At 42.0% G+C, this 18,496-nt stretch overlaps 1 protein-coding gene across 1 annotated transcript; it reads left to right on the top strand.

Annotated features, from left to right (window-relative positions):
- Window positions 1-453: 453 nt before the first annotated feature.
- On the top strand, window positions 454-16,400 carry tbc1d19 (TBC1 domain family, member 19). The gene is made up of 21 exons (XM_034615500.1): window positions 454-677; window positions 797-869; window positions 967-1,012; window positions 3,162-3,237; window positions 3,420-3,494; window positions 4,151-4,214; window positions 5,605-5,651; window positions 5,756-5,866; window positions 5,990-6,062; window positions 6,459-6,497; window positions 7,966-8,078; window positions 9,140-9,214; window positions 9,465-9,527; window positions 11,958-12,042; window positions 12,450-12,494; window positions 12,876-12,908; window positions 13,019-13,128; window positions 13,253-13,344; window positions 13,996-14,111; window positions 14,374-14,444; window positions 15,453-16,400. The coding sequence occupies exons 1-21, from the start codon at window positions 582-584 to the stop codon at window positions 15,525-15,527; spliced, it is 1,578 nt and encodes a 525-aa protein (XP_034471391.1). The 5' UTR covers window positions 454-581; the 3' UTR covers window positions 15,528-16,400.
- Window positions 16,401-18,496: the final 2,096 nt, after the last annotated feature.

Below are 18,496 nucleotides of genomic sequence, written 5' to 3'. Positions count from 1 at the left end.
ACAACTAAACTTTGCTTTGAGCTTTTGTCACGTGTATTTTCACAAAATCACTTTAAATAAGCTAGGACTAAGCTAAGCTAAGAAAAGCCAGGCTAAGCCAAGTCAAACCAAGCTAAAGTAAACCAAGCTAAGCTAAGATAAGCTAATATAATCCTTTATTAACTTCACCATGGGTAATTGTATGTTTAAACAAATAGTAACATCAGTAACAGTACAAATACAAGGAAAGTGTTATGTACAATTTAAACAATATGTAAAGTGTGAACATAATAATGCAACAGGATCTAATTTATAATATGTAACAGGATTTAAAATTAACATCTTTTATATTTCTGTTGGAAAAAAACGTTTTCAAGCCCGGAACCAAAAAAGTCCAGGGTGTTTGTTTCCCCCCGCTCGATCCCCGAACGTCCCCAGTTGCTAAGTAACCCTCCGCAGGGAGGATTGTGATTGGTGGAGGAGGAATAGGCTGCTTCCGGGTTGTGGCTGCTGAGGAACAGTAATAATAAAACACCTGTGCAGGTTTTTAAGAGGAAAAAATAAGCCCAGATTAAAGTGAAAGTAGTTTTTGAAGGAAGACGATGGACGAAGGCACCGGCCTGTCCGTGACCATCGCTCACATCGTGCAGCGGCTCAAAGGAAGTCACCTCCACTCCCAGATAGAGAGACAAGCCAAAGTGAGTGCTTAGCATGTGGCTAACGCTAACCCCCAGCTAGCTGCTAGCTTGATGCAACAACACCGTCAACAGCTACTCGGGTCTAAGATGTTTAAAATGTCCGCCTGTGTGGTTTTCAGGAGTGTTTACATCAGCCCGAGGTGAAGCTGGAGTCTCTCAAAGAAGACGTCCGCAGTTTCCTCAAAACCTCAGGTCCGTTATAATCTCACATTCTATCAGCTTCTGGCTTTTGTGTTGTTGTTGTTGTGGTGTGTGTGTGATGATTGTGATGTGTGTCGTCCTCTCACAGGCTGGGAAAGGAAGCTGCAGAATGCTGTGTACAGGGAGCTGCATGTGTGAGTTATATACACACCTGACACACACACACACACTCACACACTCCTATGGTTTGCATCATGTTAGTAAATGTACAACAAATGATGCATGAAAGTCTTGATGCGGTTTTATATTTTGAAGCTTATTTCAAACATAACTGAAACATTCAAAGTGAACAGTCGGGAACAGTTGAATAAATAAACGCAACATTGGACTGACAAATGTGTATATTCATATATTTTAGTGGGAAACGTCCGATTTAATGCAATGATTCATGGGTGATATCTTAATTTGAGGTTGTTTTAATTTTTTGCAGTTTAGCAACACTAACAAATGAGACACTAATGTTTTAACCTCCTGATCTTAACCTGTGCACCGTCTGTTTGCTAAAGTCGATCTGCACTTTACTTTTATTTAAAAAGTACTCAATCTAAACCTCTGTTTAAAAACTTTAACTTGAATGTCTGTAAACTGTTTTGTTTGTCCACCTCATGACTGAGTCGTCCGGCGATGATCTGTCTTCTGTCACCGATACTGTTTCCCACACACTTGATGTGGGAGGATAAACACAACACATGCTGCTTATTGACCAAATCTTAATGAAACACACAGTTAAAATCAGCTCACAACGTTGCTCATGCTTAAGCTTATTCTATAAAGTGTTTGTTTAAATGTCTTCAACTCCTTTAAGCACCATATCATCTTTTATGTATATATGTACATGCCACGAAAAGTGAGCTTGAATATTCTGAATTCTTCCCTCAGGTTAAAAACAATTTCCTGCTGAACACTGTCGCCTCTCCTTCTTTCTTTTCTTGTTGCTGTCATTAATCTGTCATCTGAAGCAACATTCACACCCATATTTGTTTGCACTCCTATCAAGAGCTATGACGTCCAAGAAGTGACAGAGAGATGTCTCAGAAGTTGGTTGTACAGATTTCTGTACATGAAAAACTGCATTAAACTTCTAAGATACAGTGGATACATATTTATTGTGATGGTTAAATTTGATGTATCTTAGTCTCAGGCCTGATTTAGATGCATCTCTCTATCATGAGGTGTGATTGCTCATGATCTGTGTCTGTGTAGATGCACATCAGGCAGAATTCTACTTGGCAAACATCCCACCTGGAACTTTGATTTAAAAGTGCTGCGTTTTTGCATATCGTAAATTGTTTATGCTGTTTTTCTGAGAGTGAGAGTGGGCGGATATGTGGGTCAGCAATTAGATGCAGCGACATGCAAAACATGTGTTTTGAACAGAGGAAGTGACAGCAGTACAGGTCCAACGTGTTGCTCCACCCGTGTGTGTGTGTGTGTTGGTTTGGCAACAGCAGGATTATGCAAATTTCCCCCAGAGAGAAATTCATTAATCTTGATTAAATGAATCAGGCACATTCAGGGAACTGATAAATGTGACTGGGTGCAATTTGGTGCAGCTTGATTGAATTTAAGGGGACTGTTGGCGCCATTCTGTTTGTCCCTGTTGCCTATTGGTTAAATTTAAACATGAATAATTGGTCCATAATAATCCAGATTTATGTTCCCTTTTAGTTCTTTATGAGAATCAAACAGGTGAATTGTTAGAAAACTCTCTGTTCTTCACTAAACTCTCTGGTAAGAGCTTCTCAGCTGTGTTCTCTTTCCTTTAAGGGCCACGTACCCTCGTTGCTCTGGAGGCTCAGACTGAACCATAGGTGGCTTAATGCTTCGCTGTTAAAGGAAAAACGTATAACATTGACTAATGGCTCCCTCTTTTTGGTCGGCGCTATGTGCTCTTATAGATGTTTGGATTGGGTTGAACGTTGTTTAACATGCTGAGACCTTGAGTCATTCAATATGCCCTGAACGTGCTCTGTGAGGAGAGGACATGAGGCGGTAGCTGCGTCTGGTGGAGACGTGTGAGCTCAGGGGCCAGGGCAGTACTTTGGGCCTGTGTTTTAAGAAAAATCTGCACATTTTTATTTATGTTCAGTTTGACAACTCAACTTCTTTTGTGCACTTATCCGTTTTAAAAAATGACTTGTTTTTGTCCTTATTGGCGTCGGTCCTTCCCATCTGTCCGTCTCCTGGTGAAAACACAGTGGCATCTTTATGTGTTTTCCCCTTTCTATTGTACCGTGACGCTTCCTCAACCTCAAACCCTGCTCTTGTGTTTGCTTATTTCAGCCAGCTGCCCCCGAGTCATCCCGCGGCTCCTCCAGAGCATCTCAAAGAGCCGCTGGCCTACATGCGCAAGGCACAGGTCAGTCTGTCTCATCTCATCTTCGTCACTTCTCATCTCTTCCTCTTCTACCTCCTTGACTCTTGTATCATTTTAGCTGCTGAACTCTGAGACTTGGCCTGCTTTTTTAAAATATAAGTTAGCCATTTGTAACACAGTATCTGAGGCTAAATGTGTGTGTGTTTGCTTGCTCTCTTACACAGGCCGGCTGGGAGAAGCGTGTCCTCAAAAGCCTGAACAGCATGAGCACGGAGCTGGGGGTGCCTCTGGCCCGCATGGTAGCTAAGACACTGTCAATCATGTCTGACGTAGCGTAATTACACAAGTTCTTAATGCTCAGTCTCTGGTGACATTTCTATTACTGCACAGACCTTCATTACATTTTTTGTCATTGTCTTAATGTTTTAGCATCACATTTGCACATGTGCATCTTAAGCCCGTCATCATTTTCATCCTGAGCTGACTGAGCTCTGAACTGAGTTTGACAGTAGCCAAGAGCTACATAAGCCACGAGTTGGCATTAATTAATTAGATTCAGACTCATAATAAGCTGGGCTCAGAATACAGGGGGTGGTGGGTCGCTGCCTCTGGATTATCTGAATAATATTCTGTTGTGTATGTTGTGCCCTTATTTTCAAATATTGCTGTGTGTGTGTGTGTTTGAGATTAGAAAGAAGAATATCTGCAAAGATTCTCCTCTCGTGCGTAATGCGACCTTTCAGAATGGGTTAGGATTTTCAAACCCCTGTAGTCTGAGCCCAGTTTAATTCATTATATCTGTATTGTTACTTGGTTCTGTGCACATGTTGTTGTGTATAAATAATGTATTTATGACCACAGAAGCTCATTTCTGATGTGACATTTTCCGCATTTGTTCTGTTTTCGTCTCTGTGGTATTTTGTTTGTTGAAAGCGTCTCTTTCCGCCCACTCCAGAGACCTGCAGTGGAGCAGAAGGAGCTCACTAACAAATGGAACGAGATGGGCACAGATGAACCAGGTCTGGAGACATTACCCAGGGGCTTTGGCCCCCGAGCGATCTGCCTTTTATAAAAGATTATTGTTGATGTGTCTGTAAACTGCTGCATCACTCAGACGCTGGTGTATTTAACTTCGGCTTAAGACATCTCTGCAGGAGATCTACCACTTAATGTTTGCTTTTGTAGCCTCTGTTTATCCAGGGAGGGTTTTTCTTTAAGATGATCAACTCTGTGACGTCTGAAATGTAGATACAGGAGTTTTCAGTGGCTCCTTACTGTTCATATAAAGGTTCAAATTATAGTCTTTGGGCAGGAATACACTGCCCCCAATGATTCCCAGTGGTGCTGCTCCATTTTGGCTGTTGTGTGTGTATCTGCAAGCTCTCAGAAGTCATGAATGAATATGGACGAAGTATGAACAGAAGGCTCTGTGCGTTGTCATGTATGACAATGTGAGCTATTTTTATTCTTCCAGTCTCACATCTGTTGCATGTTAAAAACGTCCTCAATGTGCTCATTGTGTTCTCGCATGCAGCCCCTCCAGAAGATGTCAGGAAAACCAAGCTACGCCAGTGGTTCATTTGATTGTCCTCAAGTGTGTTTTAAAAGCAGACTCAAAGAGGAGAGTGTGCAGTATGTTCAGTGTAGGTTCCCTCAGTCATTGTCTCTCAGTGAACCGGTGTCTCGCACTTCAAAAGGACTTGGTAATCCTGTGTCCTAGCAGTGCTATCACGGGACGGCGGCGTATAATAACATTTAGGACTGTGCACTGTCCCCCGGCTGTAAACACGTTGGACTGTGAATATAGAAGCTGTCCAGACTCCCTGGACGGAGCCGCAATAAGGAGCAGGCCTAACATCGTCTATCCAAAACCGTAATGACACGGTACTTGATTTTACTGCTGCGCGACAAACGAACAGCAGATGGAAGTTCCACTCGGAGCCGGTTGAAGTTGCCTCAGCTGTTCCTTTTGACTTTTGTAAAAGTTGCCAACTCTGGGCTGCAAAAAGCATTTTCAAGTTCAAGTTGATGGCAGGAACTTAACGGCTGGATACGTTTGTGTAGTCTAGGTTCTCTACGGCCGCTAAACCTGTTTCCTGAAATTGCATATTTAAACACTGTGTACATTTGTCAGCTGGAGAATTATCCTCTGTGTTAATATCAACTGTTTTATTAACAGAGGCGCTGCTGGAGAGAGGGGGGAGGAGGACCAGGGGGAAATAGGGAGTAAAAAAGCTGAAATAATATGATTTATTTAGGGAATAGAGTTTGATCCTTTTGTATTAGTTTCTACCTCTATATTTGTTAAAAAATAAAAATTGTGAAGGAGGAGGGGAACTTATTTAGCTTTAAAAAATACCAGAAACCCTTTGAGATCCACTGTATTAAAGTGTTTGTGTCTCTCTGCAGATTTAAGCCGCTTCAGGCCCGTCTATGCCCCCAAAGACTTCCTGGAGGTAAGAAGATCGTCAGAACATTCAGAACATTGTTTTGTTTTGAAGATTAGTTAAAATGAGAGAAATTAACAGCTCTATGCTTTATTAATTCTTTTTTTACGCAGGTGTTAATCAGCCTGCGGAACCCCAACCATGATAGCAGCGAGGACGTCAGTGCCAGGAGCCACTGGGGCCTCATCCAGGTTCCCCTCAATGTCAGGGACATCCCACAGCTGGTAGGGCCCCATGTGGATGTCTGGTTAAACTTTTACTGCTCGTTTATTGTCTCTTTTGCATGTGTTTCGTGCGTTAGTGACCTCAGGCTGAACGCATTAAAACCATGTTGTTCTTTCTAACAGAGACAGGCCTACTCGGAGCTTAACCTGGCCACAGGGCAGTTGGGGATTGACGACCACGCACATGTTCCTCCAGGTATTCTCACAAAGTCTCAAACACGAGCTCCAGCAGCTTCTTAATGTCAAACCCTGAACACAACCTTTTCTTTTGCTGCCTGTGAATGATCAGAAATAAATCTGTTTACCTAACAATGACTGGGTTTAACGTTGTATAAACCTCACTGGCCTCGTATCAGCGTGTACTCCTGTTTCACTCCTGTTTCACTCCTGTCTATGATTCCTCAAACATTTTTATCTGTCAGATAGATCAGATATTGACTTTCTTGCATTCCGGGGTTTTGGGGGTTTAAATAAAATCGTATCTACGCTTCGTGCGTTTGTAAATCAAAGAGATAACATTAGAATAACTGAGCCATGACCGGACCATAACTGATGATTCACTTTTGTACTTTTCTTCTTTAACCCCATGCAGACTTGTTTGAAAATGACTACTTTCAAATCGGGACAAAAGGTACGTCTTTGGTTCCTGGTTTTAAATAGTTACATTTCTTTATGCTAATAGTTTTATGGTCAAGTTAGTGAATTGTGGTATTGAACAGTGACTCTATTTTTGTATTAATTTGAATGTCCTGCAATATTTGTAACCAGTTTTAGAACATTTCACTCCATGCCCCCCTGTTGCCCTCTCAGCTGCTGAAATGGTTTGAACTTTTAGCCCTTTGTGCTGCTATGAACCCAGAGTCAACACCGACCTTATTACAGACACCGATCAGACATCAATCAGCACAATTATAAAAATACAGACTTTACTTTATATACACAGCCACGAGGGGCCGGCCTGATATTTCAGTCTCGGTCGGCTGCGTGTTGGCTCCCAACCATGGAGCCGTGGTCCAGGCCAAGTGTTAAGTGCGCTCAGATAGGAAATTTCAGAGGCGAGGAGTGTGTTAGTTTATGTTATGACTGACCAGCACCTCGAGTCCAAGTGTTTTCAGCTACTGTCACAGCGGAGATTTAGGGTTGAATGGAGATGCTGAAGATTTTGTTTCCAGCTCGTGTCTGAGTGTTGTTTGGAAAGTTGTGTAATAATTGCCATTATGGGAACGTCTCTGTTATATATTTTTTTAATATTTATTCATTTTCATAGGGATTAAATTAAATTGTGAATCCTTGTTTACATCTGGGCAGACCATGAAACCCAAACACATAGATGTAACGCTGGCCCAGTACAAGCCAACATTTTCATATCGGTACCCACCATGATCTTTTACCGTCTAATCCTATTTCCATGATTTTCCAAGTTCTCTTGTTGAAAACAAACTTCATTCTGACTGAGTCATGAAACTTTCGATCGATTCTGTTATATAGTATATATTGTACAATATGTCGTATCGTGTATATATATAGTCCAGTATGTTGTATAGTATATATAGTACGGTATTTTGTGCATATAGTACAATATGGTTTATGGTTTATATAGTAAATATGTAGTATACAGTATATTTTATAGTATAAATAGTGTGTTTTGCACATGTAGTATATAAAGTACAGTATTTTACATGGTATATATAGTACAGTATTTTATGATATACAGTACCGTATTTTGTATATAGTACATTATGTTCTATATAAATTCTATATGTAATATACATAGTACAGTATGTTTTATAGTATATATTGTACAGTATGTTGTATACATAGTACAGTATATTTTATAGTATAAATAATGCAGTATTTTTTGCATATATATAGTACAGTTACAGTATGATGTTTAGTATATATATAGTACAGTATTTTGTATAGTTTATGGAGCCAGCAGCCGGTTAGCTTAGCTTAATGACTGGAATGGGCCTGACTCCACTCGGGTCACAAACTCATCTGACTGGCAGCAATAATGTGAATATGTTTCTGCTTGAGGTCATGACCCCTCCCTGTGTGTGTCTCTATGGTGTCTCACTTTTTGTCTGTGTGTTGTGTAGTGGTTCTGGATCAGGACAGTGCAGCAGCGCAGCAGTACAGCAGACAGGGCTGCCCCACTGGGCTGCGGGCGGACCTGTGGGCCCTCATCCTGAACTCCACCAACCAGCCTCCGGTACTTTCAGCAAACGCACAGACACACAAACAGCACCCGGTGGCAGCTGTCAGTGTTTGTTATAAAGCAGCCACACACACTCACACTCACACGCACACACACGCGCACACACACACACACACACACACACACACACACACACACACACACACACACACACACATACGCAGACGCAGCTGCATCGATTCCCAAACTGCGTGTTTACTACAGGCCGAAGTTTTCAGCTGCAGCTCCAGTTGCTAAGATAATCAAACGCTGGCCATTTAGCACAGTTAGCCCAAACAGAGCAGCCGCCTGCCTGTGTGTGCTGTGTAAACGCTGGAGTCCAGAGTCAAGTCAATAAAACAATACTCGTGATGGGGAGATTGATTTCTGAGGGACACCTGACGCGGGTCTGGAGAGTGTCGGTCTGGCTCTGGACGACACAAGGGCAAACACATTATGTATGAAATGTGCAGATTTACCTACATCTTGTAAACTACTACAACCTCTCTAATGGGAAAAAACTATTATTTCTGCAGGCAAATGACTCCTGTTGACTTCAACAAAAAATAACCTGCAGCTCTATCACAGAAACCCGAATATTTATCAATCTAATATGGATGTACTAACTTCTTTTATTCTCTATAAATATATCCAAAGTGAACTGCTGTAAGTAGCAGAGATATATATAAAGACTTCTCTCCATAACTTATTTCTAAATAAGTGGTTTCAGTGTCGTGTCTCAGCCGTCAAAATGACCACCTCTGTTTCTGTTCTCCACATCCGCAGCGCTGATCGTTGCCAAGCTGCTTCACAGCTTTTATTTTTTTTCAAATCTCTCCATCCGCCCTGTTGTCTCTTCTTCACATCATTTACGATAACCTGTCTCGAACCGGAGACACGTTCGAGTTTAGGCAAGTGGTCGGAAACACAACACCCATCCTTTCAGCTCGGTTTAGTCCTGCTGTCGTGACCTGTCGGGGGAAAGTACATGATGTTTAATGTAAAAGTGATTTAAAGAGGGTAATGGGTTTTTTTGAGGAATGACTGAGGGTAAAACTTGATCTTTGCCTTCTCAGGACGTGATGCATTATGAGCAGCTGAAGGCGGGAGTCATTCAATACGACCTGCTGGTGGACAACCTTATCTATAAGGTACTGTTTGGATATAACTGCACATGTTTGTTTAACGGCCCTGACGAGACATTATATTTAATGCTTGAATTCCTTCGATCCTATCATTCAAACAGTCGTCCTGCATAACATAAACAGTGATAGCAGTGTGTTTTCATAGAAGCTTCACACAGTATCTACGTATTCATGTACTGTACTTTTAGTTGGAATAAATGTGGTTGTCCTAATGAAATAGAATTAAATTACCAACATCCTGCCCCCCCCCCCCCAGGATGTGAAGCTCACCGCCAGTAACGACGACTACTACTTTGTGTTTGAAGACTTCCTCTATCAGGTGAGCTCTCCTTTGCCCAGTGGAGCTTTCCATCTCTTTTCCTCACCACAGCAGCACTCTTAGTTTGAAGTCCATTCAATTTGCTCGCTAATATCAAATATTAGGTTTTTCAGTCAATTATAGACATCCTTAACTTAAACTCCTACTGTGTGGTTTGGTCTCAAATTAGAAGGATGCTGCAACAGTGCACATGTCCACCAACAGTCAAGCCTTATATTAAAGAAAGTGAAAAGAAAAGCTGGATCCACCTGTTTATGATTCACCCGTTTGTTTGGATCTACTCCAAAATGTAATAGAAACCTTCCTTTGGGTCATGCTCCACCCCTCCACAAAATGTCAGACCTGCTCACCAACAAACAAATGGCAAAGAAAACATGTTTGTCACAAAACCATTAAATCATTTTATTTTTAATCATAATTCTCTATTTAAGATATCAGCAAAGCAGCATATTTAAAAATCCAAAGAAAGGAATCGGCCGACCTTTTGTCCGGATCCAGGAATTTTCCTAAATCCCGTCTTTAGGGAAGTGATATCTATGAGTCTGCGCAATTTGGTGCAGCTTGATTGCATTTAAGTGACTGTTGGGCCTTGGTGGTTTTATGCTCTCTGCTGAGTGACATTCTAGTTTTTATTAGCATCAGTGGACATAAAGCTTAAATGTTCTCCCCATTGGTTCCAACTACTCTTAAAAACAAGATAAAACCACCATCACTGCTGCGTCTTCTCCTTCCACCAGATAAGGAGCTTAATCATCAATAATGAGTCATTTATTTGCCCCCGAACATCAGAATTTGTGTCAATTCACTGTCACGTAAGGCCAGTTAATGTATGACAGCATTCCTCTTTATCTGCTGGTGCATATTCAGCTCAGGCGAGGATATGACTTATTATTAGCTTCCCTGGTCGTCACCGCTCTGTTTGCCTTCACTGCTCAACTGATAAACACATATATACACACACTGGCAACCAGTTTATTCAGCAGCAGTCAACAAGTCGTGCTCCTTGGCGGTTAACCAATGAACACGCAGGTGTAGCAAGTACAAAGCGTCAGTTTCCCTGTCAATATTGACCGATGGTAAACTCACTAGGCAGTGAAAGAATCTTGTTTATTGTTGGGAGAGCGTGAATTCACGTGGGTGCTGTTATGCTCTTAAGACGTTATCCAAAAGTAGAGGAAGTTTTGAAGAACATTTGGAGAGAAATCCACTTCAAGTGAGTTCTTTGAGGTTTATAAAATAAATGAAAAACTTGAAGGTTACTCAGTAGAGAGCCTACCTCCGCCGTGGCCCTTTTTTTCAACAAGATCTGTAAATTATTCCTTGGGAAAGTTATAAAATGTGAAAAACAAAAATCCTGGTTCTGCCCCAAAGTTTAATCAGTTTTTTTCTTGGCTCATGTCTCACCTTTCCATCAATTTTCGTGGAAATCTGTGCAGTAGTTTTTGCGTAATCCTGCTGAGAAAACAGATGGACAGAGAGGAGTGAAAACAGAAGCTGCTCTTCAGAAGCACTTAATACTTTTCAGTGCTGGAAATCGATCAGGAAAATGTCCCTGTGTGATTTGAGAGCAGTGCCAAAGTAGCCTATTTACATTCACTTTCTTATGATATTCAAAGTTGAACAATGTATTTAGCTCCTTCCCGATAGAACGAGTGACAGTTTTCAATCAATCCGAACAGACCGAACACATCTCGTGCGAACATCAAACGCCCAGATTTCCTCATCAAAGAAAAATAGTAGGTTAGACAGAAGATGGTCAAGACGCACGCCATCCTCCTCCTATGCTGCCTGCGTCACCAGATTATTCCTCCTCCCACTGTAATTCCTCTCAAGTGGTCGGTGGAAATGAAATCTGTTCTCAAAAAGGCACCGGAATTGGGCTGTAATGGAAAGAGCGACCACTTACATGGTCATTTTGTGAAACGAGCGGCCACTTGAGGCTCGGTTACCATCTGCCTGCGTACATCCTGAGATGCCGGCTCCAGGTGCACTGCTTTAATGGGATTCTTACCCAAGAGGAACCGCGGCTCCTCAAGACATCACAGAGCAAATACGACTATTAACTACTCTTGCTTCTGTCCCCTGACGTCAGACAAGGACAACATTACCTGCTCAGCCTCCAATCGATGTGCAATGAGTAGAATTATCTGCGTTCAGTTTTGAATTTGTCTTGAAACATGATCACATCTTCATCTAAATTGTGAATCAATTAGAACTAAAACTCAAGCCTTGGTTTAGATCATTTTAGACTCCACATCTCTGAGTCATCCAGATGTTAAACCACCCATTATTAATATATATGATAAATGTAACATCTGCTGTTTCATTCCAGTGGCTGTTAAATGTCAAGTGCGTGCGTGCGTGCGAGCGTGCGTGCGTGCGTGCGTGCGTGCGTGCGTGCGAGCCTGTTTAATCCCTGCGTGTTCCCAGGTGCTGCTGTGTTTCTCCCGGGACACGGCCGTGCTGGAGCACTTCAAACACAACAGTGCCACTCCTCCCAAATCCTACATCCAGGGTGAGAGGATGTTCCCTTCACCAAGGAGACACACACACACACACACACCGTCATCATATAGACTGGACAGACTTGAATAAGAAACACCTTCAGTCATCATCTGGATTCCCAGCAGTCAGATGGAACATTTTTAACTCTGATAATAATTAGATTTTTCATTTCACCTGCTGCTAACTTCTCTCATGTCTTCTACGAGTGTCCGATGTTAATTCTAGGTTTATCTTTGTACTTTTACCTGGTATCAAAACACTTTGCTCGGGACTGCAGATGAAAAAGAGCCAGCTAACCAACTTACACCGGCACATAAACAGAAATGTTGATTAATGTGTGTTGTCCTTATTAATATATAAATGAAGTAAAAATTGAATTAAAGCACCAACATGCTGTATCCTCTCTCCGTCTTACAGGGAAAGTGGGAGATGAGGAGTGTGCTGTTGTTTATCCTCCCAACGGTGAGCCCTCGTTTTGACATCAACATTATTTTGACTTTATCCACTTATGCTGAAATTGAAATGAATGAAACTCGTGCAGTGCCTGTTCAGAGTCAGTCTGATTGTTTGGCCTGTGTTAATCCAGTTTGAAGTTTTCTTGAGGGCGTCATCCATATCAGTTAACACACATTACTTTTCCTTGGTACCTGAGCCGAGCTGCGTCCCCTCTCCGCTCCATTAGTGTCTGAGTGATGGCAAAGAAGGTGCTTCTAGAAAATTGATGTTTGACGTTTTCTCAAGAACCACTCGCACAAAATCCTTCAGTCGTCGCATAAACACTTGTTGCCTAATTGCACAATAAATGTCTTTGATTGCACTGACTTGAAATGTTCATTTAAACAGGTGTAATCCCGTTCCACGGCTTTTCAATGTACGGTGAGTAGGTTTTGTATTAACTTGTTAACTAGCTCATGCTGCTTTTCCAGGAGGATCATCGAATGAGCAGGATGTAATGGGGACTGTGTGTGTGTGTCTTTATCCCTCAGTGGCCCCTTTGTGTTTCTTGTACAACGAGCCGTCCAAGCTCTACAGTGTATTCAGGGAGATGTACACCCGCTTCTTCTTCAGATTACACTCCATCTCCTCATGTCCCTCGGTAAGATCCTGGATATCATTTTTTTGGGGGGGTTGTTGCTGTTGAATGTCAAACTCAAATATTTCTAGAGTTTAAGTTTGCACAATGGCTCGTACCTAACCCGGTCCCACACGTGCTCCTGCAGGGTATCGTGTCTTTGTGCCTGCAGTTTGAGCGGCTGCTCCAGACCCACCTGCCTCAGCTCTTCTACCACCTGCGACAGATTGGTGCACAGCCGTGAGTAGCTGCACGCTTCCAGCACCTCACAGAAAAACTATTTATCGATCCAAACGACAACAAAAGCGACCGAAACGTGACGAATCTGTGTTCTTTAGTACTCAGTTCATTAGGTTAACGTTACTTAAGCCCCGACAGATGTGTTAAACATGAAGTTAAATGTATAAAAACCTATTCAGCCCCCCTTTTTTGAACAATTAACATTAAAATGCATTAGTTTCCAGATGTCTGTACATGTTAGGGACTTTGGGGACTTTTTACCTCTTGTTCATATTGTAATTTCCTCTCTGGTACATCAAGACTTGATGATATTTACATGTTCACCTTTTGTTTGTTAGGTGTATGAGTCTATTTAACTTGCAAACAGATACATTTGACTCTTGAGCTTTTTGCAATGCTGTTGCTGTCCTGCCGTTGTGAGCTACCGCCACCATGTGGTGCTTTTTTCGAATTACAATCTTTTTTAAAAGACAAAAAAAGCCCTTATGATCACTTATTTAACATTTACATGCTTACAAGTGATCTGTATATTGAATTTAAACATAATGAGACTGTAGAAGGAGTTAAAAAGGTTGTGTGTACTTTTTAAATATATTATTTTGCGATGATGTATTGACTGTAATGTAAAGAAAACATGGTGTTGTCAAACAGGCTGCGTATCGCCTTTAAGTGGATGGTGAGGGCCTTTTCTGGGTATCTGTCTACTGACCAGCTGCTTCTTCTCTGGGATCGAATCCTGGGATACGACTCACTGGAGGTCGTTGCAGGTAGGCAAATATACACACTCGCCAAACTCTTTAATTTGTCATTAAAGTAATAATATGACTGATGATCACTGCCTCATTTTCTCATGCATTCCCTTCTCTTTCACATGTCTTGTGTCCCTAATGTTTCTCAACCTCCTTCCTCTGTTCGCCTCATCCCTCTCTTCCCCCATCCTCCTCCTCCTCTCTTATATCACTCATGAATGTCTTGTCCTCCTCTTTTCTTTGCTCCCTGAATTGCTCCCCTTACTCACACCTCCTCCAGTCCTTGCAGCTGCCGTGTTCGCCTTCCGGGCCGAGAACCTGATGGAGGTGACGTCACTGGCCTCAGCTGAGGTATGGCTGTTTCACATTGGACTTGTATGTGGAGTGTATGTATGTGTGTGTGTGTGTCCACCCCTCTGTGCACCTCCCACATACTCTTGAAAGGCTGGAAATAGCCATTGATGACCAGCCAGTTCCAGTAACCCAGTCTCCTGCATGCACGTCTGGAAAAAGCTGGACAGTTAAGATCTCTCACCTTCTCACCGGCCCGCCAACACAACCCTAGTCTTCTGGCTCCTTTTCACAAACAGGCTTGTCATACAGTCCATTCTGTCTCGGTCCAGCCTTGATAGAGACCGGCGGCCATGTTTCCGTGCAGAGTCGGGTTAAAAAACGCTGAATTCTTTCGTGCAACTTTGGCGAACACACAACCAAAAACTCCCACCTTGAATTAACTCTGCAGGAACTCATGTTGCATGATGACAGTAATCTCGTGCACTGTATACCGCACCCATACTGTGCTCCCACTATCATATGACTGACCCCAGGAGTAACCCGTATGATGACTTGCCTCCCCCGCTCCCCTCATCCCCGAGGCTGAGGGGGTTAAACTACAATGTGACACACGGGGCCGCGTCCTATCTGCTGTTCTAAGATGCTGGCCGGCACTATTTGCTTGCTCATTTACCACCTGCCCTCAGATAGAGCAGATATCATAACATACTGCTCCTTATCGTATATTTAGAACCTCGGGCCCAGCGTTGTAATATTAAACCATCTCTCTAAACACGATAGGGTCACTAAATTTAATCTCCCACCCGTCTGAAAAGGACAAGGTGGGGAGCGGTGCACACTTTAAGCATGGACTGTCGCTTCCCAATGATCCTGCATCATCATCATGTGTGTAGATCTGTGTGGGTTCTTTTTTTTTTTATCCTTAAACATGTCTCTTGCAAAGGGGGGAGGGTGCTCATTATTTGCCCCTTCTCCATGGGCTAATTTGCTGTGGTCAGGAGGGGGTGGGGGGGAATTTGAAGTTGACAAATCTCATTTGTGTTTTGTTTGACTCACACACTGCAGGCCGTCCTCGCTGACCTTTCGACCCTGAAGGTTATGCCGCTCATCCAGATCTCTCTGTTCGCCAGCGCCATCTGAGGAGTGCTGACGAGTCGTGGTACGTACGGTAAAGAGACAATAAAAAAAAAAAGCCACTCTGCTATGCCATAGCCACACCAGTATGGATAACCGTCTGTCAAGAAAGCACCAGACTCCACTGTGGGATATGAAGGAATAACCTACACGGGCATCACACACCTCATCTTGCAGTGCTTCAAGTAGAAAAGCTACCAAAAGTAATGAATACTCTGTGTCGTGTTATTAGATATTATACAGCATATATAAGTATGGCCTACAGACCATTAAGGTGCAGCTAACCTCCATAAGCCATATGCCCTGCAGCAAAGTTGCCAAGATCTGGTGAGCAGCTCATTAGGAGAAGCACGAGCTGTTACGATTGCAGCGTGCGAGACGGAACAACAGTAATGTCTCCATGCTTGGCTAATGAAGTGTTAATTAGCTCTTTGCAATTTATTCTGCTCCGTGGCTCCCGATTGTTGTAACGCTGTTGCTGCTGAAGCGTTTAGTCCGTGACAGCGCGTCGAGAGAGACGGACACAGACCAAATAAAACCTGAACGCGTATGATAAGCAGCTGCTGTGTGTACACATAATACATTATATTTATGAATTAATTATATATTACTGCCCTCTTCAGGGGCATTTATTACCTTCAGTGCCACTATTTATTGCATTTTACTGTTTTATGGTTGTTTTACGATTTAAGATTTTGCATTTAATGCCTGAATGTCTGCACCTATTTGTCCTGTTTAAAGACAACATGTGTCACCTCCATTTTTCTTATATATTAACTATTTATTTTGCCAGGTAATGCCAATGTCTTCCATCCAACGCATTTTAATGTTCAACCTCATACGCACCTTTTTCATTTAAATAAAATAAAATGTTTAATCACTTCCTCCACTTTATTCTACAAAAAACGTCGAGTGACTTAGACTTTGAACTGTGTGACAGCTTTTTGAAAGTTTTGCCTCAGTAGATGCTGCCTGATCTTTCCTGCTCCACCGCTCGGTATTTTTGTGTTTGTGCGACAGGGTAAATATTTGTACAAGGTGTACTGCTCTTAAGTTCACCGTAGATATTTTCAGTGAAAGTAGAATCCGTAAATGACAGGTAGCAGCATTTTTTTCTTTCTTTCTGGACTCGACCGTCTGTCCCCCTTCCCACAGTCCTCCTCCCACATGTAGCATCTGCTCTATTCCTCCCTCGTTTGTTGGCTGCCTTCCTTCCCGCTGCCCCCTCCGAGGGCTCGTATCGAATTATGCTGTTCTTCTCTTTCGTGTCTCTCGCCGTCTCCCGGTTGCTGCTACATCTGCCACCTGTTTACTAGGACTCCCACGGCTGACTCTTTTATCAGACATGCGCCTCCTTTGGCCCCCTTCAAGTCTGTTTCTCCTGAGACAAACTATTACCTGCTGCATAGTTCGCTCACTCAGCGGTCCCTCCTGGTGGCTGACGTGCTGCATTGCAGGACGATGGACCTTATGTCCATCGACACTCCGAGTCTGGCTGTCGCTGAAAGATATCTCCTTAAGTAGTGACCTGAATACGATGTTTGATGTTGTGGTTATGTGCTCTCATGACTGATTATACAAAATGACTCAACGTGAATGAGATTCGGTTTGCAAACCTTTTCAAATTGAACAGTATATTGACACAAGCCTGTCCAGGAGGCCAAAGGTATATCGATCGATTACAATTACATACAAATGAGGTTCCGAGTTTTTTATGTTACTTGTATATGTTTAAGAAATGTTAATTATCATGTTCTAACAAAAACACTTTAAATATAGAAAAGATTAAGATTTAAACCCCTATGATTAAACTTCCAGTGGTCGTTGGAGAAAATAGTTGAGCTAAAGATTTAAAGTTAATTAATTTTCATAGCCTTTGATCAGAAACATGATTCTAGATATTAAAAAACATAAATTACTTAATGAGCTACTTCAATATGCAGTATTATGCCCGAGTGACATGCAGTGTCACACCTTCATTTCTCAGTGTCTACAGTGATTATGTATGTCAAAGGTTGAAGCATGCGCAGGTCATTTCTTACAGAGGTTCCAGACCAGGAGAGTTTAATGTGCAATAAGACATTTGGTTAATGTTGAGACATGTCTGCCGTCAATTGAAGATCTACTTTGGTGATTTTCTTTCCTGGTCGTTCGCGTTGAACAGATTTGCTGTTTTTGTTAATGCTGTGGTCAACACAGGCTCTGTGATGACAGGTTTTCTTGTAGAAATATTGTTCCCATCTGTCATCTCCCTGTCTTATATGACACTTTGAACAATTGAGAGTTTATATTTGTGAAGCTTGAGGATTTAAGGATGCCTTAGCAAACTGAATGATAATCTGGAAAATGTAATTTTAGGCGTGGTTTGGAAAGTCAGATTGTCTGTTTAGATGCTTCAGGCTTCTTCAAAATATCGGTATCAATTTTTTAGAGCAGCAAATACATAACAAGACTAATTTTCTTCAGAAAATTCGAACCATCCTGCCGTCTGTGGTCATTTGTTATAAATGATCCCACATATAATCCCGCTGTACATTTTTGCAAGTGAAATGAAAATAATGATTATTCACTGTAGTATTTGTAATATTATATAAAGACTAGTAGCATGAATAATAATAATAAGCACTTGTAAGGATGTGTCATCTTCTCTTTTGAGCCAAAGTGTTGTATTAATTATAATAATATATATATATTTATTATTGATAATAATAATACAAATAATAAAGGTAGTAGTCTGGGTGGTGGAGGGGAAATATTTTTGCTTCCTAAATAAATAAATCATGGCAAACGTCACTTTATTTCCCGCGCTGAGCTTCTTCAAAAGCCACCGGTGCTGTCCGGAAGCAGCCAATCAGGCTCTGCCATGTTGGGACAGTCCAGCCAATGGGGGCGCTCGACCTGGCGGGGAAAAAACTTTGATGGGCCAGAGTGAGGAAGTGGAAACATCAGGAAATAAAACAGCAACATGGTGAAGT

The sequence above is a fragment of the Hippoglossus hippoglossus genome, chromosome 18 (genome assembly GCF_009819705.1).
Source record: "Hippoglossus hippoglossus isolate fHipHip1 chromosome 18, fHipHip1.pri, whole genome shotgun sequence".
In the NCBI taxonomy this organism is placed as follows: domain Eukaryota; kingdom Metazoa; phylum Chordata; class Actinopteri; order Pleuronectiformes; family Pleuronectidae; genus Hippoglossus; species Hippoglossus hippoglossus.
This window is presented reverse-complemented; position numbering and strand designations above follow the sequence as displayed.

Bases quoted from the DNA above. Each gene is read 5' to 3' on its own strand.
- tbc1d19 (XM_034615500.1), top strand. From the start codon at position 582: ATGGACGAAGGCACCGGCCTGTCCGTGACCATCGCTCACATCGTGCAG. The intron at 8,079-9,139 runs GTACTTTCAGCA...TTGCCTTCTCAG, and splicing joins ACTCCACCAACCAGCCTCCG to GACGTGATGCATTATGAGCA. The intron at 14,112-14,373 runs GTAGGCAAATAT...CACCTCCTCCAG, and splicing joins CTCACTGGAGGTCGTTGCAG to TCCTTGCAGCTGCCGTGTTC.